This window comes from Lycium barbarum, chromosome 12 (assembly GCF_019175385.1).
Source record: "Lycium barbarum isolate Lr01 chromosome 12, ASM1917538v2, whole genome shotgun sequence".
NCBI lineage: Eukaryota > Viridiplantae > Streptophyta > Magnoliopsida > Solanales > Solanaceae > Lycium > Lycium barbarum.
In genome coordinates this window covers 74,130,984-74,158,908 of record NC_083348.1, presented here as the reverse complement: position 1 = coordinate 74,158,908, position 27,925 = coordinate 74,130,984, and the positions used below count along the sequence as shown (strand labels likewise).

General features: G+C 34.2%; 2 protein-coding genes across 2 annotated transcripts; one reads left to right on the top strand and one right to left on the bottom strand.

The window, feature by feature from the left end:
* Positions 1–6,958: 6,958 nt before the first annotated feature.
* Positions 6,959–9,014, top strand: LOC132625067 (uncharacterized). The gene is made up of 2 exons (XM_060339841.1): positions 6,959–7,243; positions 7,606–9,014. The coding sequence occupies exon 2, from the start codon at positions 7,607–7,609 to the stop codon at positions 8,675–8,677; it is 1,071 nt and encodes a 356-aa protein (XP_060195824.1). The 5' UTR covers positions 6,959–7,243; position 7,606; the 3' UTR covers positions 8,678–9,014.
* A 5-nt stretch (positions 9,015–9,019) lies between these two features.
* Positions 9,020–18,364, bottom strand: LOC132625066 (UDP-N-acetylglucosamine diphosphorylase 1). Its single transcript, XM_060339840.1, has 15 exons — positions 18,089–18,364; positions 17,781–17,835; positions 17,404–17,555; positions 16,133–16,172; positions 14,862–14,954; positions 14,681–14,790; positions 14,493–14,567; positions 13,494–13,533; positions 13,241–13,323; positions 13,063–13,140; positions 11,778–11,921; positions 10,791–10,858; positions 10,328–10,442; positions 10,064–10,220; positions 9,020–9,313 (listed from the first exon to the last, which is right to left on the bottom strand). Exons 1-15 carry the CDS (start codon positions 18,242–18,244, stop codon positions 9,216–9,218), a joined length of 1,464 nt encoding a protein of 487 aa, XP_060195823.1. The 5' UTR covers positions 18,245–18,364; the 3' UTR covers positions 9,020–9,215.
* Positions 18,365–27,925: the final 9,561 nt, after the last annotated feature.

The following is a 27,925-nucleotide window of genomic DNA, read 5'->3' as shown; positions in this document are numbered from 1 at the left end:
GATAGCCTGAAACTACGTAGCCACCGTAGGATAAGGGTTGTCAGCAAGGAGGAAACACCTTCATTATGCAGTTTGGATCCTTACATGCTTATTATTACTTAAATCTCATATCCCTGGCAAGGTTGTGAGTGTTCTGCTGGTAGGACGCAAGTACCAGACCATGTTGTCGGTTATACTATAGCATTCCCCACGATACAAAGTAGTTTTACATACAAGTATTTCTATTGATTACTGTTTTAAGACTTCACTCACGTTTCATGTTCATGTTCAAGTTACATTCAGTTTCAGTTCATATCCTATATCTATGTTGTGCCATGTTCTTCATTTCAGCAGGTTTTACATACTAGTACTATTCACCATGTACTAACGTCCCTTTTTCCCGGGGCCTGCACTTCACGGTGCAGATACCGGTTTTTAGGAGCATACATCTGCGCAGTAGGATCACTTCAGATATCAGCTTATTGGTGAGCCCCACGTCTCTCGGGGTTCAACATGGAGTCTGCATTAGTATTTAGTTTATGGTAGTCCAGGGCCATGTCCTGGTAGCTAGTATTCAGACATGTTTTAGAGGTTTCATAGACATATGTTAGTTCACAGAGTCAGTTATGCTTTTATGTTTGCAAACTATTGTGTTTCCATGATATTTCATATGAGAAAATTTCAAGACTTTATTCCGCAAATTACATTTTCATGATTTATTTAAATTGCATCATATAGATTATATTGTTTTGATGCCCATGTTGACAAGCAAGCCATGAGGTTCACTCGGACACATGCAAGTAAGGCCCGAGTGCCGTGTTACGCCCAGGCCATGGTTCGGGGCGTGACACTAAAGCAGAGTGGCATGTTCTTACACTTACCTGAAAAGTTGCTGAATGAATCATGGAAGTATGATCGGAAGAAGGATATCCCCCGCAATGAAACTAATAAGGCATGTGCTTCCTGGTCACTTGCTTTTGTTGAAGCTTTGCTTACCTGCATGAATATGACCAAGCCCGATACCTTATTGAGTGACAATATTGTGGAGAGGATGCAATGGAGGTGGGCTTGTGGAATTATTGATAAGGTGTTGGAGCCCTAATGTGGGGACAAACAATTTCTCTTAAACTATGTTTGTATTAAATAATTTCTCTCATATTTTGCTTGCATTTGAATTACGGTGGATGAACACATTATGTAAATTTGTTAAATATATATTCTATGCTCAGTACCCTTATATATTGTTTAAGTTGTTTCAGTAGTTTTACGTAAGTGACAGATATGTTGGAACAAATACCTAAATTGTTGGTAAAAATAAAACAACTAGTGCAAATATTGCAACAGATGTGAAGATGTTGCAACAAGTAAGAATCTGTTGGAGCATATGGATCTTCTGTTGCAACAATTTACTTAGTTGTTGCAATAATTAAGGAATCTGTTGGAACATATGGATCTTCTGTTGCAAATAATCCAGCAACTGCTAAAGATGTTGCAACAAGTAAGGAATCTGTTGGAACATATGGATCATCTGTTGCAACAATTTACTTAGTTGCTGCAACAATTAAGGAATCTCTTGGAACATATGGATCTTCTGTTGCAAATAATCCAGCAACTGCTGAAGATGTTGCAACAAGTAAAGAATCTGTTGGAACATATGGATCTTCTATTGCAACAATTTACTTAGTTGTTGCAACAAGTAAGAAATCTGTTGGAACATATGGATCTTCTGTTGGAACATATGGATCTTCTGTTGCAATAATTTATTTAGTTGTTGCAACAATGTACTTGCATTGTGACATAAGTATTCCATTATTTATCACTAAATATGATTGATTTCCTTTGTTTATCACTAAATATGGGTGAATCGGGTAGTTTACATCAATTCACTCTAATGATCACTCGATTTGGTGCATACTGACTTAGGAGATCCTCTTTGCTGACTCAAAATACATCAAATTGATTAAGTATTCCATTGTTTATCATTAAATATGGTTGATTTCCTTTGTTTATCACTAAATATGGGTGAATCGAGTAGTTCACATCAATTCACCCTAATGATCACTTGATTTAGTGCATACTGACTTAGGAGATCCTCTTTGCTGACTCAAAATACATCAAATTGATTAAGTATTCCATTGTTGATTACTAAATATGGTTGATTTCCTTTGTTTATCACTAAATATGGGTGAATCGAGTAGTTGATCACTAAATATAAGTGAACCAAGTAGTATCTGTTGCAGCAAGTGTAGTATCTGCTGCAGCATATGAGGAATCTGTTGCAACAACTGTAGTATCTGTTGCAGCGACTATAGTATTTGTTGCGGCAAGTGTAGTATCTGCTGCAGCACGTGAGGAATTTGTTGCAACAACTGTAGTATCTGTTGCAGCGGCTGTAGTATCTGTTGCAGCAAGCACAGTATCTGTTGTAACACATAACTTAGTTGAAAAAACCCCAACATGTAACTTAGTTATTGCAACAGGTTTATTACTTGCTGGAAACTATTCAATAATTTATTAACAAATACACACATTTGTGATTTGAACAAATTAAACATAAATTACCTTGCTAAGAAACAATAACATTAAAATGTCATAAAGTTCCAACAGATAACTATTATTAAAGCATAATGCAATTTACAACTATGGAGTATTTAGGCTTGGACATGTTGTTTTTTTGTGGCCAGCTGTTTTGCATAAGGAGCATTTGTTTTTCCTCGTTGGAAATGATTCCCTGATTCCACGCCTCAGAAGGCACAGGATAAATTTCCTCACAATATGCAATTATGTAATTCTCCACCTTATAATATGGAGATGAGTAGTCATAAATCCGCCTTCCAAAGTCGTCACCATATTGGACACGAAGCGCTATCATTGCATGTGGACAAGGTATTTTGTCCAGGTTAAAAAATCTACAAGTACAAGATCTACTTTACAGATCGACTGTCGTAAATGCACCATGACCGATGACGCTGAACTTGTAGTTGGCTATTTGATGGGCTAATAACTTGTTCCCTAAGTTAACAAATTTTGAAGAAAAAAAAATCAACTGAAGGAACAAAGATATTTGGTGAGTCGATGAACTCCATATGCCTCTCATGAAATTTTCTGCAAATCTCCTGTTTATGGCATCAAATAAAGCAGTAATGGGAAATTCTCTTTCAACATTGAACATTGAGTTCACCGACTCAGCAATGTTTGGCGTCATAAGATTATACCTGTGAAAATAAACAATAACGTAACCCTTAACGTACAAACGATTATAGCTGTTGAAAAATATCAAACAGCTTCTTAAATATGTTACAACAACTAAGTGACATGTTGTAACAAGTGAGTTAGTTGTTCCAACAGATGTGTTACTTGTTGGAAAGAGCTTCAGTTATTGTCTCTGTGTCATAACAAAATGCAACAACTAATTGAGTTGTTGGAACAACTAACTTACCTATTGCAACAAGTGAGTTAGTTGTTCCAATAGATGTGTTACTTGTTGGAGAGAGCTTCAGTTATTGTCTCTGTGTCATACCAAAATGCAACAACTAAGTGAGTTGTTGGAACAACTAACTTACCTGTTGCAACAAGTGAGTTAGTTGTTCCAACAGATGTGTTACTTGTTGGAAAGAGCTTTAGTTATAGTCTCTGTGTCATACCAAAATGCAACAACTAAGTGAGTTGTTGGAACAACTAACTTACCTGTTGCAACAAGTGATTTAGTTATTCCAACAGATATGTTACTTGTTGAAAAGAGCTTCAGTTATAGTCTCTGTGTCATACCAAAATGCAACAACTAAGTGAGTTATTGGAACAACCAACTTACCTGTTGCAACAAGTGAGTTAGTTGTTCCAACAGATGTGTTACTTGTTGGAAAGAGCTTCAGTTATAGTCTCTGTGTCATAACAAAATGCAACAACTAACGAGTTGTTGGAACAACTAACGAGTTGTTGGAACAACCAACTTACCTGTTGCAAAAAGTGAGTTAGTTGTTCCAACAGATGTGTTACTTATTGGAAAAGTAATGTATGAGTACCTATTTCCGGGGAAGAATACCCTGCTCCATCTGTGGAATCCAACACGTTCAAGATGTTCGGTGGCCCCAGGGACGGTATCTCTGATTTGATTGAAATGGACATTGAACTCATCTATATTGTACGATTTTGCTGCTTTATAAAACTGAGATACGACCTTCGTATTGTGAAAGGTGGTTCGGAGATTTTCCCCAAGGTGCTTCATGCAACAACCATAATGAGATAAAGGGAAGACAATTGAAACTGCCTTTTTGATACTTGGATGCCTATCAGAAATTATGCACAACTCTTTGGTATCATCTACAAAGCTTCTCATTTGTTCAAAAAAAATATTTGTATGAGGCATCACACTCCTTGTCCACTACACAAAATGCCACAGGAAAAACATGATTCTCCGCATCTTGCGCCACGGCTGACAACAACACTCCTTCGTACTTGTTCTTCAAGAATGTCCCATCGACAGCTATGACTTTTCTCATTTGCGCAAAACCAAGCATCCAAGCCTTGTAGGATACAAAAAAGTACTTGAACTTCCCATTAGCATCAACCTTCAATGTCGTCTTACTTCCTGGATTTGCGGAACGAAGCATATAACGATACGCATCAAGCACTGCATACCCGTGCTCATGTGTCCCTCTTGTCAAAGATTTTGCAATCTCTATGCCCTTTCAGACCTTCCAATAACTTACCTTACAACCCAATTCTGTGCGGAATAATTAGCTCATATCTTTTGTAGATGGGCCTTTACCGTCGGGAAACCTATCTTTGAAGTATTCACCAATGACTTTCGCTGTGGCGTGTGGATTATGGCTAGTAATATGCTCAGAACCACATGTGTGATACTTTACGTAGGTTGTAATACAAAATCTGTCAAAACTTAAAAGCTTCATAGCCCTCATCCCCCACTTGCACTCCGGATGTACACATCTAAAGCAATACACAATACGCGAATTAATCACCTTCTTGAGTGTAAAATCTTTCTTCAAGCAAGCAAGTTTCAGCATAGTTTCTAGTTGTTCCTTGTTCTTGAATGACATTCCTTTATAAAAGCCTGTTTCATCATCTTGAATATGGCTGCACTATGAAGATTGTGTAGAACACGGCGTATTGCTCGCAACTTCGGGTGTAGGAATCGGCTCACCCCCACTTCCATTATCTGGAATATCCATATCCATATCCATATCCACCCCATCCAATTTATCATTTAACACATCTTGTTAGTCTTGACCTAAATTATGGTTCTCTACCGGGCTTCCTACCACGTATACCCTTAAAATGGGCCTAGCTACATCATTCAAATAAGTACGCAAACGATCCTGATTGGTTATCTTAAAAGGCAAGACCCTCTGGTTTTCAAAAGAGCTATGCATGTAAGTGATGGCAAGATCTTTCGGTTCACAAGTTAATTCACAATAGGTGATGATTAAGTTCACAAAATCATCAAACACAACATCTCTTTGGACACTCATCGCTATCATTTCTAACATGTGACTACCCTTCCATCGCCAAATATATCGATTGTTCTTCTCGATCCATTCGCCATGGCAATCAACGCCTATTTTTATTGAGTCCCCCCATTAATGCTACCTGAATATATTTTGTTTTTTTTTTAAAGGTCATGACAGTATAGTAACAAAATACAATAACTTAATGACTTGTTGGAACAGATGAATCAGGTGTTGCAACCAAGTGGATTACCTGTTGCAACAAGTATTATCCTTGTTGCAACAACTAACTAATCTGTTGGAGTCAGCTTCAGTTTTTTGAGTTCTGTTTAATCCAAAGACAGTTAAAGATGTCCAACAGATTAGTGAGTTGTTACAACAAGTATATTGCTTGTTGCAACAGGTAATACACTTGTTGCAGCAACTAACTAATCTGTTGGAGTCAGCTACAGTTTTTTGGGTCCAGTTTTTGGGTTCTGTTGGATTGAAGCTGAATCCAACGGACCAGTGAGTTGTTGCAACAAGTAAGATACTTGTTGCAACAGGTAGTACACTACTTGCAACAACTCACAAATCTGTTGCAACTTATTCATATTACGTATTTAACAACAATTAGTATAGAAGTTGCAACAACTACATAATCTGTTGTAATTGTGGCAGCAACTACAATAGCTGTTGCATAAACTACAGCAGCTTCTGCAGAAACTACAACAGTTGTTGCAAAAATTTAGAAGCTCTTATACAGCAGCTTAGCACTTGTTGCAACAAGTACAATTGCTACTGTAAATTGTTGGAAAATCAGCACCAAAACCCAGATAAATAATTGAAACAAAACAGCAATATTTTACTTACCAAATGAGCGGAAATTACTTCTGAAGTAATGCCCAGCCAAAAAATTGCATAATCTGCTGGTTTCGTTTTTTCTTTGTTGAGCAAATTCTTCAAAATGCCGCACCAATGGAAGAAGAACAAGCAGGGGAAGCAACAATACTTATGAAGTAATGCCCATGTAGACACTAATGAAATCCAGCCAAAAAAATTGCAAATCTGGTGGTTTAGTTTTTTGTTTTGTTGAGCAGATTCTTCAAAATGGCACAGCAATGGATGAAGAAGAAGCAGGGGAAGCAACAATGGAAGATGAGGAAGAAGAATTGAGGGAGAAAAAGAATGAGAACAGGCTGATGGAAAAGAAGAAGAAGAAGAAGGAGGAAGAACGAACCGAGGAAGGAGAAGAAGAACAGTGGAGGGAAAAGAGCAAAAACGGGTGCGGCTATTGGCGCCCTTTTTGTTTTTGGACCCATTTTGGTATTTTAGGATTTATATTGGCTGGGTCAAAGTGTTAAAAATAAAACTTGAGGGAAAAGTGTTAGAAATAAAATTAAATGTCAAAATGAAAACTTTTGAACAAGGTCAAAACCTCTTAATCACTAATCAAAAAACATCATCTCCACTCAATAAATAAAACTTGAGTCACCTCCACTCAAAAAAAGACTTAAGAGTCACCTGCGGTTAAAAAGAGCCCCTCCAAAATCTTCTACCAATACTTATAGCTTTTTGGCACGACTTTTAAATCAGCTTATTTTGAAAGCTATATGAGTCTTGGGTGAAACCGATCTTTGGCATTCAACGCAGTTTGAGCCCGTTCCTCAAGACTCCCGTTGCGTCGGTTTTCTCCTCCATCTTCAATTCTCTAAATTTAGGGCGTTTGCCTGAGATTTTAGCAGTAGATCCACATCCTGTAGGCGCTGCTTTCCGACGCATAATTGTTTCCCTCACCACCTACGTTAATAAAACAACAGGTACAAATTACCTCCCCTCTTTGTATGGATGCTTGTTTCCCGTCGTTAGTTATTCTATTCTTTTATGTTTATTTCCCCTCTTCTTAAACTTATAGTAATATTCTACCTCCTTTTGTTGTATAACGGTGAAAATGTTCAATTAGACATACTGAAATAAAATAGAGTTAAAAGTGTTTTGGTTTTGAGTCTTTCACATATATTTTCAACAAATTAAAAAAAAAACATTTTATATTCGGATGACCTCTAGAAATTTCAGCCACCAATTCACATATTCTATTCTTGAAAAAGTTTTATTATATGCCAATCGACCAAAATGAAAATTATACATACTGAAATCATTACTATTTGGCTTTAAAATGCAGAATGACTCTTTCTCCGATCATGAGCTCGTTAGTTCCGCCACTTACACTTCCAACTGTTTCAATATCATATACCCAACTAAGTGACAAGAATGCTGATTTATCTGCAAAAATACAACAAGGTTTTGGCCCAAATGGTCTTGGAATTCTGTCGATATCCGACGTTCCTGGTTATTCATTGTGTCGAAAGAATCTTCTCCAACTTGGTCCCATGTTAGCCAACCTTCCCGATGATGTGAAAATGGAGCTTGAAGATCCTAATAGTAGGTACAACTTTGGATGGAGTCATGGAAAAGAAAAGCTCGAATCGGGTAAGCTAGATTTGTTGAAAGGATCTTTTTATGCAAATCCAGTGTTAGATGTACCTACGACAGACCAATCCCTCATTGAACGATATCCATCGTATTGTGGATCAAATATATGGCCTCGTAACGCTCTGCCAGAACTTGAAACAGCGTTTAAAACTCTTGGAAAGCTGATACTGGATGTGGGGTTGCTCTTGGCGCATCATTGTGATCGTTATGTGATGCTTGAGGGTGAAGGTCTTGAACAGACGCTTGTTCGTTCTAGATGTCATAAAGGTCGTCTGCTTTACTATTTTCCAGCTCAGAAGCATAGCAGCCCTGACCATGGTTCCATATCGTCGTGGTGTGGATGGCATACAGATCACGGTTCCCTTACAGGTCTTACACGTGGTATGTTTACTAGAGATGGTGTAGAAATACATTGCCCTGATAATGCTGCTGGTCTTTATGTGAAAACAAGAACTGGTCAAATAGTTAAGGTGGAGTATGGGGTGGATGAAATAGCATACCAAATAGGTGAAACAACTGAGATCCTCTCAAGTGGTCGGCTTTGTGCAACACCACACTGTGTTCAGGCACCAAAGGGTGATGCTGCATCTGGTGTTGATCGCACAACATTTGCCTTGTTCATGCAACCTGATTGGGATCAAAAGCTTTCTTTTCCAGAGGATGTGCATATTCATCGCGAGTTGATTCAGTCCAATGGATCTCTTACTTTTGGAGAATACACTGAGAAGCTCCTTGACAAGTATTACCATCTCAAGATGTAAAGCTGATATAGTTGTGAGAGTAGATTTGAAAAGCTCCTTCAGTACGAAGACAGTTACTTATAATTGCAATAGTGATATTATGAAATGGGATTTTGACATTCTAAGTAAGACAAGAAAACACTTCGGGAGCAGGCAATGGAGTACAAGCTCTTGTCCTTACAAAATCTAGTTGATTAGTATTTTGGTAAATCATGTTTTCGTGTCGAGCATTATAGTAATGCCTTACATCCTGAGTACTCAGAAGAACCCTATTTTGATGTACTTCATTACGTCCCCTATGTGGAATAATAATGATTGACTTACCAGGAAAAAAGAAGAAGAAATTATTACATTTGCATCATCTTTGTAAAATACAAGCCAAAGCTTCCTCATTTAGTAGTATCAAGTATTCTCGCTTACACTAATGTCTACAACAGTATGAAAAGACGACCCTTGTGAACATGAAAAAAACTACTACTAAGAAAAAAGTGAAACAGTCGTAGGAACTGTATAAAATGGAGAAAAATTCCAGGCATTTACTTAATGAAATCAAATCAAACTAAAACGAGATTTCACATGGTGCATGGAATGTCCTTCCACGGCAAATAGCTTCCAGGTTTTCACCAGCATATGAACAAAGCGGAGAAACTTCCACACCTGAAAAATTAAACGCGCAATTTTCATAAGACTATGAAACATTTACATTTGTTACACTAGGGGCTGTTTGGTTCACGGTCTACAAGAACCACGCCTCATGCAGTCTCAAACAAGGTGGGTGAACTTTTATGCAGTCAATAATAACGTAGAGGTTATATGGTGGATAGTTATGCATGGATCGTTATAAGATGAATAATTTTTCACGAATTGGTAGTAACACATTTTTATTCCATGTTCTATCCGGTAAAAGACAATACACAGATTATAACAGTATTAGTTAGCAACACTTGGATTCTGGTGTTAAACTCTCATAAGTTATGAAGTTCAACATCGCAAACCAAATATTCCACAATTAGTTGAGCGAAGATTATATTAGTAAGATAGATCTTTATATGAGAAACCAAACACTGAATAAGTAATGCAGAGTTTTATACAGATTAAGTTTCCCTATCCCTCATATCAAACAACTCCTAATGTTCTTGCAATGTTGACAAGGAGTTGTATTGTCACCATTTAGCAGCCCTGGCCTCATGACTATTCAGGACTTACCAAGACAACTATGTCTGTTGTTTAACATACTTTGTATTCCATGAGAATTCCAAATATACGTGAAACTAAACCCCTCCTTACTTGAGGATCTGGATCGCTTAGAAAGTTCTCATTCGTCACGATAATTAACCTTTAATCATTTTTTTCCACCATGCATTATGAACTTCACAAAAATCTTTTCTTCCTCAAACATCAAATTACCTGTGGCATATAAGGGGACAGAATGTGTCAAAAAGCCTCCAGCTGCAACCACCCAACGGGCGTGGAGACGAAGAACAAGCAATCTAGCACTGTCAGGAGTGTCAAAGTTTGCCCCATTTGCATTTTTAACTGGAGCAAATTCTTCTTCACGAACAACCTATGTAGGTAAAATATTTCAGATCCCGGTATTAGGCCGATACTGCCCGATACGCATTTAGCTGCTATTGGAGACTGGAAGTATTCTGTCAATAGAAAGACAATTACCTCAAATAGTGTTGTTGAAGGTGTATAAGGAAAAGCATCAAATATGAATTGTTCCAGTTTGTATCCCACTGTATGACCATGAATTGAGGGGATTTTCTTCTCTGCAAGATGATAACTGCAATCATATCGCAACAGCGTTCTTAGACTGGTATCCCGACAATAATAGCCAACTCCACCTATGTTTGTAGAACATAGCTACTCCCCAGAGTCCAAATAGAGGAGAGTAAAATAGTCAAATTATGCAGAGCACATGTAAAGTATAGTCCGGGGTGCTTTCGTGATGGATTGATCTCTATAGGTGTAAGAGTAATAGCCTTACTTCATGGCCATCCACCGACTTACGGCCTTTATACTACTATTATTACTATGTGATTGATTCCAACAAGTAGCCATTAAAGCCATAACTTTACATCTATTAGGCAACCACACGGAACAAAATACAAAGGAGAAAAGCATTGCTCACATGCTGTCTTTCTCAAGGCCATTTGCCACTTGATTTAGGAAATCTACAGTAAACATATGTAAGCAGACCTGAAAATAAAACACACGAGTAAATCAAAAAGGTTTCTACAAAAGAAGAAACATGTGCATACAAGGCAACTGTGCTTTCCTCTTCACGAGGTCCATTATACACCCTTTTTTTCTTTTCTTTTTATAACTATTTATATATTTTACAGATATCATCGAGATTGCGGGGTGTGAAATTTTGTCCCACATAACAAATAAAATATCTTAACAAACAAGAAATTGTTTACAGCATTCATTGGAAATATTAAATCCTCTCTCTGTTTATTGACAGGCACATCTATGAGCACAGTTCCAGCAAGAATCTTTTTTGTTGCTTGAACTAAGCTCTTTTCTTTAACTTATCGAAAAATAAAAAGAGCTAGCTCCCGGAAATAGTTAATGCACACAAATCTGAACTTACACCAACTAAGAGAACTCATTCACATATTATAGTAAAAGGAAGGTTTATTTCGAAATGTTTCCTTACAATTAAAGATAGAGGTATATTTTTCTTATCAAATGTTCTTTAGCATGGTAATGTGATTATCAGAATAACTTTGGCAGCGCAAAATCTTGATATGAAGATTTAGTGACAACTGACAACTCTCTTTAAATATAGGAACTCTACCATTTTCCCACTACAATCATTCAAGGAAAATGGTCAAGGTTTTAGCTAAGATTTATAGCACAGTTTTCTGTTGAAAACAACAGCCTAAATTATTTGCAAGTGAACCAAGAAGGATACACAAAATTCAGTTTCCATACTATTAAAAATATTATAACGTCGCAAATCAACAGAATGCTTCTGACTAGACATGAGAAAACATCTTGCTGTAAACTATTAGTAGAATTCCACTAAAATATTTGTAGGGGAAGAATAAGAGACACAAATCTAAGGAAAGACGGAGAAAGGAGAAATAAAGAGGTGAGAGGTTGAATTTACATTGCTCCAACAAAAGCGAAGACGTCCTGTTTCCTGGTTGACTGCACTAGAGAGTGAAGGATCCAATTCACTGTACTCAACTACAGCAAGTGGTCCACCTTTACCTCGACGGACAAACACACCAACCTTCTCTTGTGGATAGGCCTACAATTAGAGTGGATAAAAATCAATATGTATACATTATAACTTCTTTCTGAATAGTATTCTATTCAAGAATTACATGATGATTGATGAGAATTCCAAATTGTGATGCACTACGTTTACAAAAAGAAAGATTTTTTTTTTTTTTTTTTTGAGTAGTCTATAAAAAGAATGAGATTATGTTGACAAGTCAGGTAAATAAATGTAATTCATGTCCAATCTAAGCTCTTGTGCTGCTTCATCAAAGAAGCACCAAAATTCTACTTGTCTTCTTGGACTAAAAAGATAGCATCTCATACACTATTTCTGTTGTGTTTGGCTGGATTTTTCTCTCTAGTAGGATCAATGTGCCTAATACCCTGCTGCTGGTTATTGTTTTGCTTCTCTTAGGGAGAGTCCATTTATTTTGTGGGAATTGAGTATTCCAGGATTTGATGGAAGATGGACAATCATAGCAGAAATGTAAAATCCAAACATTAGTTTGGAAAAGAGTGGATTGAAGGAAGAACCCTACCAAGATACTAAACAAGTCAAACTTAACACTAAAGGCAAATAACTAGATGCCAAGCTTATATTGTTTGATCTAGCTAAAATTACCATCATGCTTGCATATTTCAGCGTTATAGAGTACCTATATATAGACCCAAGGAATGTGAAAATAGGATAAAGCTCCTGGTGTTAATATTCTACAAAATACGAGTCTGAACATGAAAGTGAAGCTTAGCATTTTTTTCATCAAAAAACACAGGCGACTTTTCCTCTCTATGCGGTTCACCTTCATAAGGGACATACATTAATTCATTATGAAGTGACAAAAATAAACTCATCAACTTTTATCAATCTTCAAAAATTCACAACTCTACTATAATTTGCTCAGTTAAATTTATACTTGAGAACGAGCATCTTTTAACCTATCTAAAGCACCTGTATCAGTGACTTTGAGTTCCCAAAACAAAAGGAAACTCTATAAAGGTAACAAAAGACTCAGATGATCCGATTTGGCATCCTGAGCAGCTACTGGATTGGAAATATTGCAACTACTTCCTACTCTTCTCAGATGCTAAATTGCATGTACAAAAAGTTGAATAGGAGAAGTATAGCACTTTTCTTTTTTTAAGCAAAAAACAAAAACAAAATTATTCACCTTACGTACAACTTTTGCAGCAGCAGACACACCTTTATCAATGAAATAACCCAAAAAGGTAGGATCTGCCACTCGAACCTGCTTCCAGAAAACAATAAATATGTAAACAGAACAAATTGATAGAAATTTTAGTCTGTGGGAAAACGATATTAAAGGTGGTAGGAAAAGCACAAATTACCAAAGCATTATCAACTCCATAGCAATCCACAAATTTAATGCCTCTTGAGTTCATGTCTTCCAATAATCTTGAAAATTTCAAAGCTGGACACAATCTAAATGTTAATTGACTTACTTCAGTATGGTATGAGAACGACAAGCAAATAACATCTCTCCAATTCTACAAGTTAACAAGTAGTACTCTATCGCATTGAGAAAAAGATGCTTAAAGTAAGGTAAGGCTCCTTATCAGGAAAAGAATTGAGGTAGAGTACCTGTATAAACTCCACCATTTCCATCTGGAGACTTTGCTACCTGCTTCAACAAAAAGCTTTAATAACCTCTTAACTTTTTAGAATATGGCGACAACAGAAGTAGTAACTTTGTAATTTCATAAACTGAAAGTAATAATATAAAAGAAAAATTAGATGGAAATACAGATATTTTACAAGTAGAAACTGGTATAATATCAGCAACTGTAACAAAATTAATTGATTGCTTAGTCACTATGTCAGGCACTCTTTGCCTCTTTGCTCCACCAAATTGACCTCTCAGAGGGAGAGAGGGAGAAAGAACCATCCACAGCAAAAATTAGCAGATTAATTAAGTCTGTTATAGAGATTCAAGGAAAATTATGTTCCTCTTTGAGTTCTCAGTTACTAGTGACATTTCAATTTACCCTGGATCGACCTCACATGCTTTATTGATTTCACAGACATCTTCTACCTGGAATTTCAAATTAACTAGACCCCTTTTTATGGTTCCAACACGAATCACCAAGTGTCATAAAGTTTCAGCAGTACAGAAGTTTAGGACGTAACTGGTAATTAAAAAAATAAATGACAGAAGTATAGATTGACAAGTACACTATATGATGGTCAATATATGGAGGACAATAGCAAGCTTTATCCATAAGCTTTATCTACGAAAATGGTAAGGTATTGACTGCTCAAGACAGATAGCATTAGCAAGCTTTATCCATAAGGCTGAAAAGTAGCTAAAATATCTCTACTTATCCCGGCAAAAAGAAGGTAAAGTGAGACATCTCTAGTTGGACATACAAATCTAGTTAAGTGAGCTTAAACAGAATGTTCTACTTCACCTAAAGTTAATTATTGAACAATTACACTTTCATTAGTAGCAGCAAAATATCTCGCATATGCTTGTAAAATGCTTTCTCTAAACATTGCAGCTTGAAGATATCCATTAGATTTGATGCCTGACTTTGTGAAATCACGTGATAGAACATTTATTCAAAGAAAGAAGTCACCTACCCTGTATGGGGTCTCCATGATGAATCTTCCATCCTTTGAAACACAAGGTATGGTACCTTGTTGGAAGAAGGTGACCTGCATTAACAAATGTTGTCTTAATGCGAACAGAATATCAAAAACCAATAATACTCTCAGATTAATTTAGATAAAAATGAGAGAGAAACAAAGGATGACGAATGAAATCTTACTTGATCTGGTTCAAGGCCAAAATACTTATGACTTTCAAAGTATTTGCGCGTGGCTTCATCAGTGAATGGACTGGTCATGATGTACCACTGTATCGGAACAATGCCAGCACCTGAAAACTAGCAATAGATTAGAGTGTGGACACATGAATTAACATCCAAGGGCATCGAACGAGAAGCTTACCCTCATTTGCAGTTATAGCTGCTAATCTTTGAATACACAGAATTCTCTCAGCTTGAAGATGGAAAAGTGACTTTCCAGATGGAAGTCCAATATCTGGTACAAAAGAATAGAAAAAGAACATGAATAAGTAGAAGCTTTATTTCCCCATAGTTCTATTTCCCACCATCTTTCCCTCACCCACTTTAGAGAGAAAAGGTGGAAGTAATATAGAAGTTGCATGTTAATCCATCCAAAAAGAAAGTAATTAGGTTTATCTGATTCTTTTTTATTAATAATACATGAAAAATCTTTGGTATTTGCTACAACCATTTCCACATTTTCCGCATGATCAACACAGAAAGTTCTACTTATTAAGTTTCAATTTCAAAAATCACAAAATATTTGTGTGTATTAGGATATACCACCTCAAATTTGTTGAAGTTTTCCCAAGAGTGAAACCATGCCATTCAGTACAAAAAGATGCCAATCAGAAATAAATATATCAATGACCGTGCTCGTTAACATTACTACCTAACTTTTCACCTTGTTCAATAAACAAAATACTCAAAAGTGAACTTTGTTATACTTTTGCAACAAATATCTAGTCCATCCCATCTAACATAACAAGATTTGGTGAGGCTTGTAGATTATAAGTTGAGAAGTGCAGTTTTTTATATCTTAGCTCTTTTTATTGTCATAAAAAAATGTTGACAGTTACATACTAAGAACAATGCCAAAGAAAACTAACTGTTATACACCAGGAATTCATACAGCACCGAAGATAAACATTACTAAAGAAAAAAGTACTTGTTTATAAAACCATCACCAGAATTAACCAACCATCAACAACTTTGGGAACATATTGTTGACAGGTAATCACTAATATCTTAGCTCACCATCAACAACTTTGGGAACATATTGTTGACAGGTAATCACTAATATCTTAGCTCTTTTTATTGTCATAAAAAATGTTGATAGTTACATACTAAGAACAATGCCAAAGAAAACTAACTGTTGTACACCAGGAATTCATACAGCACCGAAGATAAACATTACTAAAGAAAAAAGTACTTGTTTATAAAACCATCACCAGAATTAACCAAGCATAAACTACTTTGGGAACATATTGTTGACAGGTAATCACTATGAATAAGGTATTATAGCAAATAGTGTACATCATGTAGACTACATCTTTGAGTGTGATTGGAGGAAATAACCACAAAAATCTATAAAAAGAATCAGAAAATTAGGCAACTCGTAAGGATGTCAACTAAATATTAAAAATTACTCACTGAAACATCCTTTGGGGTCTGAACTACCCAGTCGAGTCCCCTGCACCAAACAAGTCATATTCTCAACATGTAGACTACAAAATTTAGAATAGCCAGAACACCTATATTAGAACTTTGAAATAAAAAAGTAACATCACAAGCCAAAAAATTTTGGACAAATCATCCCATGTCATGTCACTCCCATTGAAAATTGAACAGGCCCCGATAGATCTTACCATTATCATGATTTCTTTTCTTTTTTTTTTTAAAGCAAAAGGAAAAATTCTTAACACAGACCAAAAGATGATCCTGTTAGGCCAGTGTTATGATCTATAACCGTTCTCCTCAATCATAATGCCAATTAGTCTAGCCAAAGGGTAAACAAATAAATTAGGAAAAGAAAAGCTCCAGTTATAAAACGAAATTGCATTTCAATAACAAGGAAATCATTTTTGCTTGCCGTCAGAAAGAGAAAAAAGGGGGGAAAAGATGAGAGTTGAATTTTTTAATTAACCTGATAGTACTGAGAAACTAAGAATATATCTAACCTTTGACAGGAACACAGTCAAGAATATTTTTAGAACAATCAAAAATTTATTTTATATTTTATGATAAATAACCAATACACTTCTAAAATATTAATTATTATGATATTTTTACGGAATGAAGTAACTTTTTTTCTTTTTATGAGGACAGATATAACTATTTTTTCAAGTAGAAGCATCAAGCAAGAAAGCACCAATCAGTCAAACAAAGAGGCAGCAAAACAGAGTCAATCCTTACAGGTATGCTACAAAGACACCATAAAATATTTAGGATCAGGAATTATTTCTCATCCTTAAATGGTAAGTTGAGTGATTATACCAGTAGATACATTTACTAAGTTTACAACCTATATCATAATGAGTAGAATGATAAATGATAGCAAAATTTACAATCTATATCATTACGAGACAGATACACTTTTTCTTGCTTATCAAAAGAAAATACTAATACATTTTATCTTACTTTAAACATGAAATGATTATCAGTGATCCAGATCTCACTGGAGAAAACATCTTTTAAATCAACTTGGTTTGCAGAAACATAATCATAGCCTACTTTTGGTTCCCTTGATTAAAATCAAGGGTTCCATAGTGGCAGCACAAATCCTCATGATAAGAAATCATTCCAAAGTGGTTAACCAAGCCACCAAATTTATGACACCTCAGGTGGACCAAGTAAAAGCATAAAAGACGTTACTTTACTATGCTTAAAAGTCAAGAATGTCCTGAGCTCTTTGGTAACATTACCTGGCCACCAGACAAAAGCAGCACACCTAACTTGCCTTCTGCAATGGCCTTCATGCCCATCTTCCACCACTTCTCTCTCTCTTCCATTGTCCTCTCCTCCACTGTCGACACACAACTCTCCGGCACTGGCTCTATTGCCGCTGCTGGGAGTCCTGAAAATCAATATTGAACAAATTTTATGCTTTAAGGCAAACAATCTTTTTTTCATTTGATAACTAATAATATGATGAAAATTACAACATACCCGGTGCAATCCCACAAGCGGGGTCTGGGGAGGGTGGGGTGTACGCAGACCTTAACCTACCTTTGCGGGGTAGAGAAGTTGTTTCCGATAAAAATTAATACGAAAAAAAAAAAAAAGTGTTCTTGGCACCAACCTTGTGAATGAAATGAACACCGAATGATCCGATCAATCCTAGGGAGATCTATATTCTGCAATAAAATATACTTCCATGTTAAAAATCATCACTTTATCAGTAGTACCCAAACTTTGGGAAAGAAAAAAAATGCAATTCACAATATCAACTGAGAGCTAATCTAAAAATTCTAACTTTATCATGTAATTGACATTATAACAGAAACAAAGAAAACTCAATAAAAAGAAACAATTTTTACTTGAAGAAACACACTTTACCTTGTAATTGCAGTACCATAGTTAAATTAAATTGGTTAGAAAGGGATGTACCTCAATATCCTTAACAAGTAGATCTTTTTCTTCAGAAGAAAGTTCATCCCAAAGAGCAAAAGCATCTTCTTGGCCATAATCTTTGAGCCTTTCAAGTAAGGCTTGTGGTGGTGGAGATAATACTGGGGGGTTACTATCCATTGTTGGTTCCCTCATTCTTATCTCTCACTAGATCTCTTTGTTTCTCTCTCTAGATCTATATACACACAGAGTGATAGAATTGAGAGAGTGTGTGTTTATTTGGTCATTGTGATTGTGAGCTGTATTTGTGCTGACGGTTGGTGGTTATTTCATACATACATACATACATACAGTAACGAGGAAGACAAGAATCGAGTCTGTATTGGACAAGGCTCAATGACTAATTTGCCCTCTACACACCCAAATTTATTATTTGAAAAAAAAAAAAAAAAAAGAGTTTAATGATCAAAACCACACGTGAACTATCACTATTTCGCGATTTTCATACTACTCCAACTATGTGTTGTTCCCTTTTTCTACCTAAAGTATGACCATCTATCCCTTTTTCTATATGAACTATAAACACACCTCAAAGCTAACTTGGTTAACTATCAGCTTTTTCTTTTTTTTATCCATCTATCTAACTAAGTGTGTTTTAAGACTCGGATGATAATGCTCAGGTAAAAAAAGAGAACAACTAGATATGAAAACGGAATAATTTATAATTAGGGGTGTGAAACTCGTGAAATAGTAATGATTCGTGTTTTTTTTTTTTTTTTTACCATTAACTTAAAAAGAGGATCAGATTTAAACTATCGACAAAAGCTCAAATATGCCCCTAACGTTTGCAAAATTGTACACATTTGCCCGTCGTTAAAAGGTTGGTGCAAAGATGCCCCTAACGTTTTTTTTTTTTTTTTTGCCATACATGCCCTTGAGTTAATGGAAAATATTGGAGGGCATGCTTATTCAGTTTCGCATAGTATAGGGGCATATTTGACCCATTGAAATTCCTGAATATTATGCCACAAAATATCATTACATTTCAAAACATAAAAAATAAAAAAAATAAAAAAAAATATTTGTAATTACAATCCATCCACCATTGCATTACATCAAAATTATACAACAAAAAAAGCAGATGCAATTACAACCATATTTTAAAGACTGTTTTCACAAACAAGAGCACCATTTTCCCTTTTCAAAAGATTTTTTTTACTAATGATAATACCATTTTTATTTTTTAATTTGTTGATGATCTGGATAGTTCTTTCTGGATATTTTTCGTCTTTTCAGTCTCAATATCTACACGATAATGGATGCAACAATTGTCGTAATAAAACATAAACATAAAAAAGGAGACAACTTACATTAGACTTATGACATGTGAAAAAATGTCTCCCGAAGTGCTCAAAATTTTGATAATAATAATAGAAAGAGTATCACATTTTAAGCATTTATACGGTTTCTTACATAACATTCAATGTGGTTTGGCCCTTTCACGAATTTCACCCATAACCGAAATTTAGTAGAATTATTTGAAGTCCATAAGTGAGATAGAGTGCAGTAACTCCACGTCCACAAACTCTTCCACAACTCCACATCCACAAACCCTTCCCCAACTATTTGAAGAACTCGAAGCTTCCGACATTTCATAAACAAGTGAAAGAATAAGAGAGAAAAGTGAGGGGTTGTACGATAAGTGTGGAGTTTCAAAATGCAGTTGCAATAAATCATTAGCTAGCATAAAGTGCACTGCAAAAAAATCTGAGAATTATTTGCGCCATAATATTAAGGAATTTCAATGGATCAAATATGCCCCTATACTATGCGAAACTAAACAAATATGTCCTCCAATATTTTCCATTAACTCAAGGGCATGTATGGCAAAAAAAAAACGTTAGGGCATCTTTGCACCAACCTTTTAACGACAGGCAAATGTGTACAATTTCGCAAACGTTAATGACATTTGAGCCTTTGCCGTTAAACTATTGCAAATTAAGAAATTTCTCCCTCTATGATTCGTGGTCTAATATTATCACATCATTCGGAACCCATTTGGATTAGCTTATAAGTTGGTTTGACCAACTTATAAGCCATTTTTAACTTATTTAGGTGTTTGGTAAAATCGAAAATAACTTAAATTAAGTTAAAAAGTGCTTAAAATAAGCCAAAATCAAGAAGTTGGTCAACCCCAAATTATTATTTTTTTGGCTTAAAAGTTATTTTGGTTTGACCAACAACTTTACCCTTTTATCCTTTATATTTTCGGTTAATTCCAATACTATCCATACCTCTAAAAATCCTTTAAGCACTTTCATTCAAACACGTAACCGCTTATTTATAAAATAACTTTCAACACTTAAAAAGTACTTTAAGCACTTATGCTTAAAAACTACTTTTTTCCAGCTAATCCAAACGGGCCCAGGAAAAGATCTTGTTTTTGCCTTATTCTTGAAAGCAGCCTTTGACCTGAAAGTATTTTTAAATAGTAATTAAAATTAAGTGGTAAATTTAGATATTTTCTTCAAAGAATTTGGATACATGAGTGGGTCTTCGTTAATGGCCCAAACAAAAGACGAGGTAATTTGATAATGACAAAAATACGAATGGATCAAAATTTAACAAAGTTCAAAATTGGACAATTTCAGTCAATAGAAGAGCAAATTTGGACCTTTTCCTTTTATTGTTTCATTTTTCTTTTTAAAGTCGACATTTTCTGATTTGCCAAATTCTTTTTTCTTTCTTTCTTTCTTTATTAGTAGCATATAAATATTGTGTGAGGGGAAAGTAAAAAAAATGTTTTTTTCTTGCATTTGCAATCAGAATCATGTGTTAATTGGATTTTCTCTATTACTTAGGGTCAGCCTCCTTATATTCGATAAATTTCTATCTCATTCATCATAAATCAATTTTCCGACAAAAGCCACAACAATTTATTAAATATGACAATATTAACTAAATGATAAAATTAGTTTCAAAGCAAAAATAAAATGACCTCAGTTGGAGTTCTGATTTGGAGTGTGTTGTTAGATTCCAAGCGACCTGCGTCAATGATCCTTAGAGATATTTACTTTAATAAAAAAATTACATAAGAATTTAAATCACATTTATACTATACAAAATTTTAAATTTGATACAACTATCTATTATTTATTTTAGATATTTATCCGGTCTAAATTATATATTTACTTTGATCATTATTATCACTAATATATAGAAAATGATTATTTTTTAACATTCTCTATTCAGTCGGTCAATTCCCAAATTTTTAAAGTATGTTGCTTTGTTTTATCTTTTTTCCAATTATATTTCTTAAAATGAAAGGAAATATCTTAAGTTTTACATTATGCAATGAAAAAGAACTCTTTTGATTTTTGATTTCTAGATTCAATCATTTAGAACAAATGGTGGATGAGGTAGTTACTAAGCTTTTGAATAAACTAAAGTAGAGATAATTCTAAAGTATTTCTAGCAATAGAAAGATGTTTATTAAAAAACGAATATGAACAAGATCCAAGGTTATCATTTAATACATGATAGAAAGGCCATAATTGAGAGGAAATGATATTTTATGAAAACTTTAGTAGTTACTAAGCTTTTGAATAAACTAAAGTAGAGATAATTCTAAAGTATTTCTAGCAATAGAAAGATGTTTATTAAAAAACGAATATGAACAAGATCCAAGGTTATCATTTAATACATGATAGAAAGGCCATAATTGAGAGGAAATGATATTTTATGAAAACTTTCCCTAATAAATTTTGGTAATTATTGCAACAGTTAAATATAATTAAAAGAAAATGAGAAATCCAAAAGTGATAATTGTAAAATTATTGGTCCCAATCCACTTTAGATCTATGTCGTGATTGTCTAGGATCCATAGTCACGTGACACCATGGGTGCCCACAAATTATGTGCACGTGCTCATTGATGTTATTTGGGACTTTTTAATTTCGAAGTGTTATTTGGGACTAGAATATTCTCATATACTTTTCAGCTCATTAATTATATTAATTATGATTTTTTATTAGCATTTGCCTTTTTTTCAAATAAAGAGCGCAGTGGAAATAATTGTTTCCTTTACAATAGTCAACTGTGCCATAACAATTAGCTTTTGAAGCGAAAAACCTTTTTATAAATCTATAAATATTTTCTTAAAGAGTTAACTCAGGTAAACCATTACCTTTGTTTAGAATTTTACTGTATAATGGTGTATTTATGCCTATCTTTTTATTGTATTATAATTCACAAAAAGCTACTCCTATCTAGGAAAATAGAAGTACTGTTTGGCAATATGTGAGAAATGGTCCCAAAAGAAAAAACACGTGTCACTTTTGATAATTTTAAAATCTGAAAATAAGAAGGTGAGTTTATCTGTAAAAAAAACTGTATGTATAATGTTACAAAGTAAAGAATAGCTCCTAAAACACGAATGAAAGTTTAATTTAATTTTATTATCTTAATTATATGTTTCTAGATTAGTAAAAGCCTAAGGATAAGTGTCCATTTCTTTGCTCAACCACAAGGGTAACTGTGAATTATTATATTATATTATATTAAGTTGCTTCATAATTCCTCTTTAGGTTGAGCCGTTGAGGAGACTTGTTGAATATGATTGATAGTAGAAAATAATATTTATTTATGCAGCTAATAAGAAAATTGATATCCTAACCTCTCTTATACGTAGGAGTGAAATACAAGGCAGGACATAATATACATAAGAATGCAAGTCCCTGCTCGGTGAAAATGTTAATTTTATTTTTGTTGTTAATGGGTGTGATTTCTTGTTTAAGATGTTAATTATGTTCGTTTCTTGATTTTTGAGATGTAGTTTCATATTTGCAAATTAAAAAAAAAGACTATTAAGTTGACCCGAATAAACTAAAAAGAGATGGATCCAATCCAAATACACGTTCCTAACAAGATGTACATTGAAGAAAATTGTGGCACCCGCTACCTTCAAATCCTAGATCCGCCTTTGGGTGTGACTGATAGGTCTCTTTGTATAGTCTTGGAATTTAAGATTCAATCATGGTCCATGGACATTACATATAAGTGTGATATCAACTGATAAATAGTTTTTGAAGTTTTAACAAGTTATCTTTGTAAAAAGTGTTTGTTTAAACTGTTCCACAACCTCCAATCCACCCCCAACCCCACCCCCACGCAGAAAAAAAAAAGTTTCCTTATGGGGTTTGTTAATGTTTTCAAAAATGTAATTTTAAAGTTTCAAACAGACACCCTTAAGAAAGAATCGAAAGACCGACACAAGATGTAGAAATCTATAGTCTCGACATAGTAAATGTGCTTTGATGATTGGACACATAATATAATTGGTAATTTCCTAGATATTAATGTATTCACGACTACGAGACAGCTAGAGCCTTTTCTTTACCTCTATTTTAGGTAATTCATGTGCCACTGTCGACTACTCCATCCAGTTAAAAAATAGTGTTCACTTAACTTTTATTTTTTGATTTAAAAAGAGGATTTACTTACTAAATTAAGAAATAATTCATCTTAATTTTTCAGATTTGCTCTTATTAAGTGTTGGGTGATCAAATCTCAATATCCATTTGATTAGGGATACTTTAGTAAAATGACTTATTTTTACCTCAAAATTACTAGTATTTTCTTAAGGAGTATGCAAATGGCTAAGTGAACACTCTTTTTGAACCGGAGGGAGTACTCTATATCAAAGAGTTACAAAAATGGATTATTTAATAGATTTTATATGTCATACTTTGGCTGGGCAAAAAATTCTAAATAAATTATGATCTTAAATATGTTGTGTGATTTCGAAATTCAAGACTTACTAAATATAAAAATTATATTCTTCTTAATACCTACAAAATGGAGATTAAGACATATAAATTGAAATAAAGTAGTATGCAACATTTTGTCGATAATGTTAATCCACTTATTTTTGAAAAATATTGTTCAATTTATTTTTAAAATAATTGTCCAATTTCTTCTTCGTTAGCTGAATATCTTCAACTTAAGACCATGATTGTTTATTCTTTCCTCTTTTGTTTTTTCAACTCGTGGTGTATTTTCTTAAGTAGTTTTAAAAAAATTATCCGGTTACTCTGATAAATAGTCAAATTGTTTTTTTTAAAATTAGAGTCGATCTTAATTAGATTAAAAAAAAAAAGAAGGTGTTTAATTGAAGTAGAAATATTCTTAGCAACTCTGATTGATATATAGAAACTAGTTAGCCAGTGATCTGTTTATTCCCATGAATGATTAGTAGAAAAAGTACTCGTAGCACCTTTTTCTTTATTCTTCCAATAAGCAAAGTTCAATAATTGGTGAACTTTCAAATGGATTGATTAGTTCTTAAGGAAGGTTGGACGCTGTCGGCCATCATATCTTGGAATTTGAATTAACTTTGGTTGTTGCATCCAAGAACTTTGTGTGGTTTAAAATCATATTTGGTATACTATACTCTATTAAACTTTGATAAGTATTTTAGTCAGACACGTGTTTAAAAGTTTGATCCGTCAATTCTAAACTATTAGACTTAACTCTAATTTGTGATAATTGTGTCATCAAAGTACAATGTTTTTGTAAGTAGCTGTGATTCTCATTATTATAAGCATATTAAAGTATTAGTGTACTTATTCGCGCTTCGCTGAGTTGAAAAGAAATTACTTTACACGTATAAGAATCATAAATTTGATTAAAATAAAATAAAAGATACAAAAAAGTTTATGTAAATGAGTAAAATATTGATAATCTCCGCATTTAGTTTAAAATATATATTTATTCCAAGGAAATAAAATTTTATAAATGCATAAAAAGTAAAACATGCTAATAAGCATAACAGTCGTAGATTTAGTGAAAAGTAAGAAAAAAATATAGAGAAAAAAAGATGAAAAGGGCAATAAAAACATTACATGTTTGTCAGCCTTAAGCCTCTCTGAGAACATTAACTTGATACAAAAAAAAAAAAAATCAAAAAGATTACAGGCCGAAAAGTACGAAGTAAAGCAATTTAAGAAAATTAATGATATTTACATGCCGATCAGTAAAACAGTAAGGAATAATTTTAACGTCAGCCATTTTTTTTATTGACTATTTTGTCCATAAAAAGATTATAAACGCATGCTTGTTAGTCGTGAACCTTTCTCTTAGTGCATCGACCTGAAATTAAAAAAATCAAATAAAACTTAACAGAATGGATACCTCAATATCTGCAAATATTTTACTGTTATAAATTGTCAATTTTTTTTTATAACGATTGCAAATCTAAAAAGCAAACTCGCATGTAGTGGTGCAAGGGGAAGAGATCGGTAGGAATAGAAATGACATGAGAGTTTTTAAGAGTTGTGGTAGCTTTTGTTTCGTCATTTTTTTAACCTTTTCGAATCTCGCATAACATTTATAATTTGTTGATTTGGTAGAGCCTATAATAACAGATACACAGACATCAACCTATAAATTTGTAAAGAAAAAAAAAAAAAAACCGACCCTAATCACATATCATCAAATAAAACAAAAATCATCTCAGTTAGAGTTAAAACCTACTTCTAAAAAGAAGAAAAGCAACAATTGGATAATTTAACAGCTTGAGATAAAAGGGAAAAATTATACTCCTTCCATCCCAAATTATGTGACTAATTTGGCTTGTCGAGAGTTAATTTGACTAATACGAAGCTAAGTTAGATTAAATCAACTCAATATTATAAAATTGGAATATAGATATCTTCTTATGTCAATATCATGATAAGATGTAGTTTCAAACTAAAATACCGGTCAAAGTTTACATAATTTAATTCTTAAGAAAAAAAAAAGTCCTATAAATTGGGACAGAGGAACTATACCTTTTTTAGTTTCTAAGAATTTTGAGAACAATCTTGTATTTGATGTTTGTAACCTCTTCAGACCAAATTATTGCTAAAACTCTCGTGAATTTTCTTCTGCAATCAAGACAAGAAAGCAAAGACTCATTAGCTTACCCCAATCAACTAAGTCGGGTTTTACAATCAGAGGGAACAATTGGTATTACATATAAAGATGGGAAGAAGATGATGAATGACGAAGAAATACGGAAAAAAAAAAAAACTGACAAAAATTATAAATCCAGCCATACATAAAACGTATGAGTTATGGAGGAAAAATTCCTATAATTAACATGTCAACTGTCTTGTGATTGTATTATGATTTTCACACCTTAATTATTCACCCAAAAGAAAAAAGATAGCGGAATATCACTGTATAGAAACAAAAACAGTAGTAGTAGAAAGGAAGAAAAAAGGCGGACCTGGTACTAAGAATAACCAAGAGAAATAAGAAATCAGTAGCCCTCGAAATGGCTCATTCTTTCATTAACAATAATAAAATGTGACGTCTATATAGATTCTTGGGAATTGTTCCTCCCTAATTGAATAATATGTGACGTCTTATGGTAATTTTGTATAGTAGTACAATCATAAAATAGATTTGAAATGATTGAAAACCCATTTATCGCGGTAAGACTTGAAGTTCGCGAAATGCGTTAGCAATTTCATGCTCTTTAAAGTCTTAATTTCAAAGGAGATTTCTCCGCTAAATTACTCAATCATGTATCGAGTATGGGATAGAAACTGCTAACCCCCCTTTTCACACTTTTTTAGTACTACGTACAATTTCTATAAACAGAAGCATGAATATTATATGAAAAATTGTCCAAAGTTTTTTAAAAAAAAAACATTTTTTAATTGATGTAATTGCCACCTAACGATTTTGAGGTGTGTTTTTATTTGAAATCGCCCTATTACTTGTTAGAAGTCCTTTAAACCTAAACATTTTTTTGCACGGATTGCCCTTCTTTTGGGGTGGTCTTTAAATTTTGCCACTCATATTTGTGTTCTTTAAGTTTTGCCTTTCGCTTGGATACCTGAGGTTCTGGGTTCGAACCCCCGCTCAGGCATAAAATAAAAAAATAATTTCGCAAGGCAGGGCTGGGGGGAGTGTATGCCGGATCCGGCATACAATCCTTAAGGAAAAACTAAAGTTATGCCGGAGGGGGCAGACTTTGCCTTGAGACATTTTTTTTTTTTTCAAGGCAAACTTTTAATTATGCCTTAAGGAAAAGTTCCGCCTTATGGGGCATACTTTTAGTTATGCCTTAACTAATAACTAAAAGTGTGCCTCATAAAATATAACTAAAGGTTCTGCCTTATGAGGCATACTTTTGGTTATGCCTTAATTAAAAGTCTGTCCCATAAGGCATAGTTCCTTAAGGAAAAGTTTTGCCCCATAAGGGGCAAAACAAAACTATGCCTGGAGGAAAAGTTATGCCCTTCCGGCATAACTTTAGTAATTCCTTCACAAGTTTATGTCGGTGGGGGCATACTTTTAATGGGCAAACTTTTATGCCGGACCCGGCATAAACTTGTGAAGGAATTATCAAAGTTATGCCGGACCCGACATACTTATGCCAAGTCTGCCCATAAGGCATAAGTATGCCGGGTCCGGCATAACTTTGGTATTTCCTTCACAAGTGTATGCCGGTGGGGGCATAGCGAAATTTAAACTTTACCTTGCGATTTTTTTAAAAAATTTTGACTGTGTGTGAGTTCGAACCTAGAACCCATGGGTTTTCGCCGAAGGGCAAAATTTAAAGATTTCAAATATGAGGGGCAAAATTTAAAGACCACCCCAAAAGAAGGGCAATTCTGTGAATTGCCCAAACCTAAAAGACTCCTTTATAGTAAGCTATCCTAATTTTCAAATCAGAAAGCCCACTCCTTCTCACCACCTAAGAGGCTTTATTTCCCTGTCCAATTTGTGTTGATGGGCTGGTAACTGGGTTAACTGTTCGAGATTATTCGCACTGTATAGTCTTTTTAAGGCCATTCTTTAAATTTTGTTCCCCATGAGCTATGT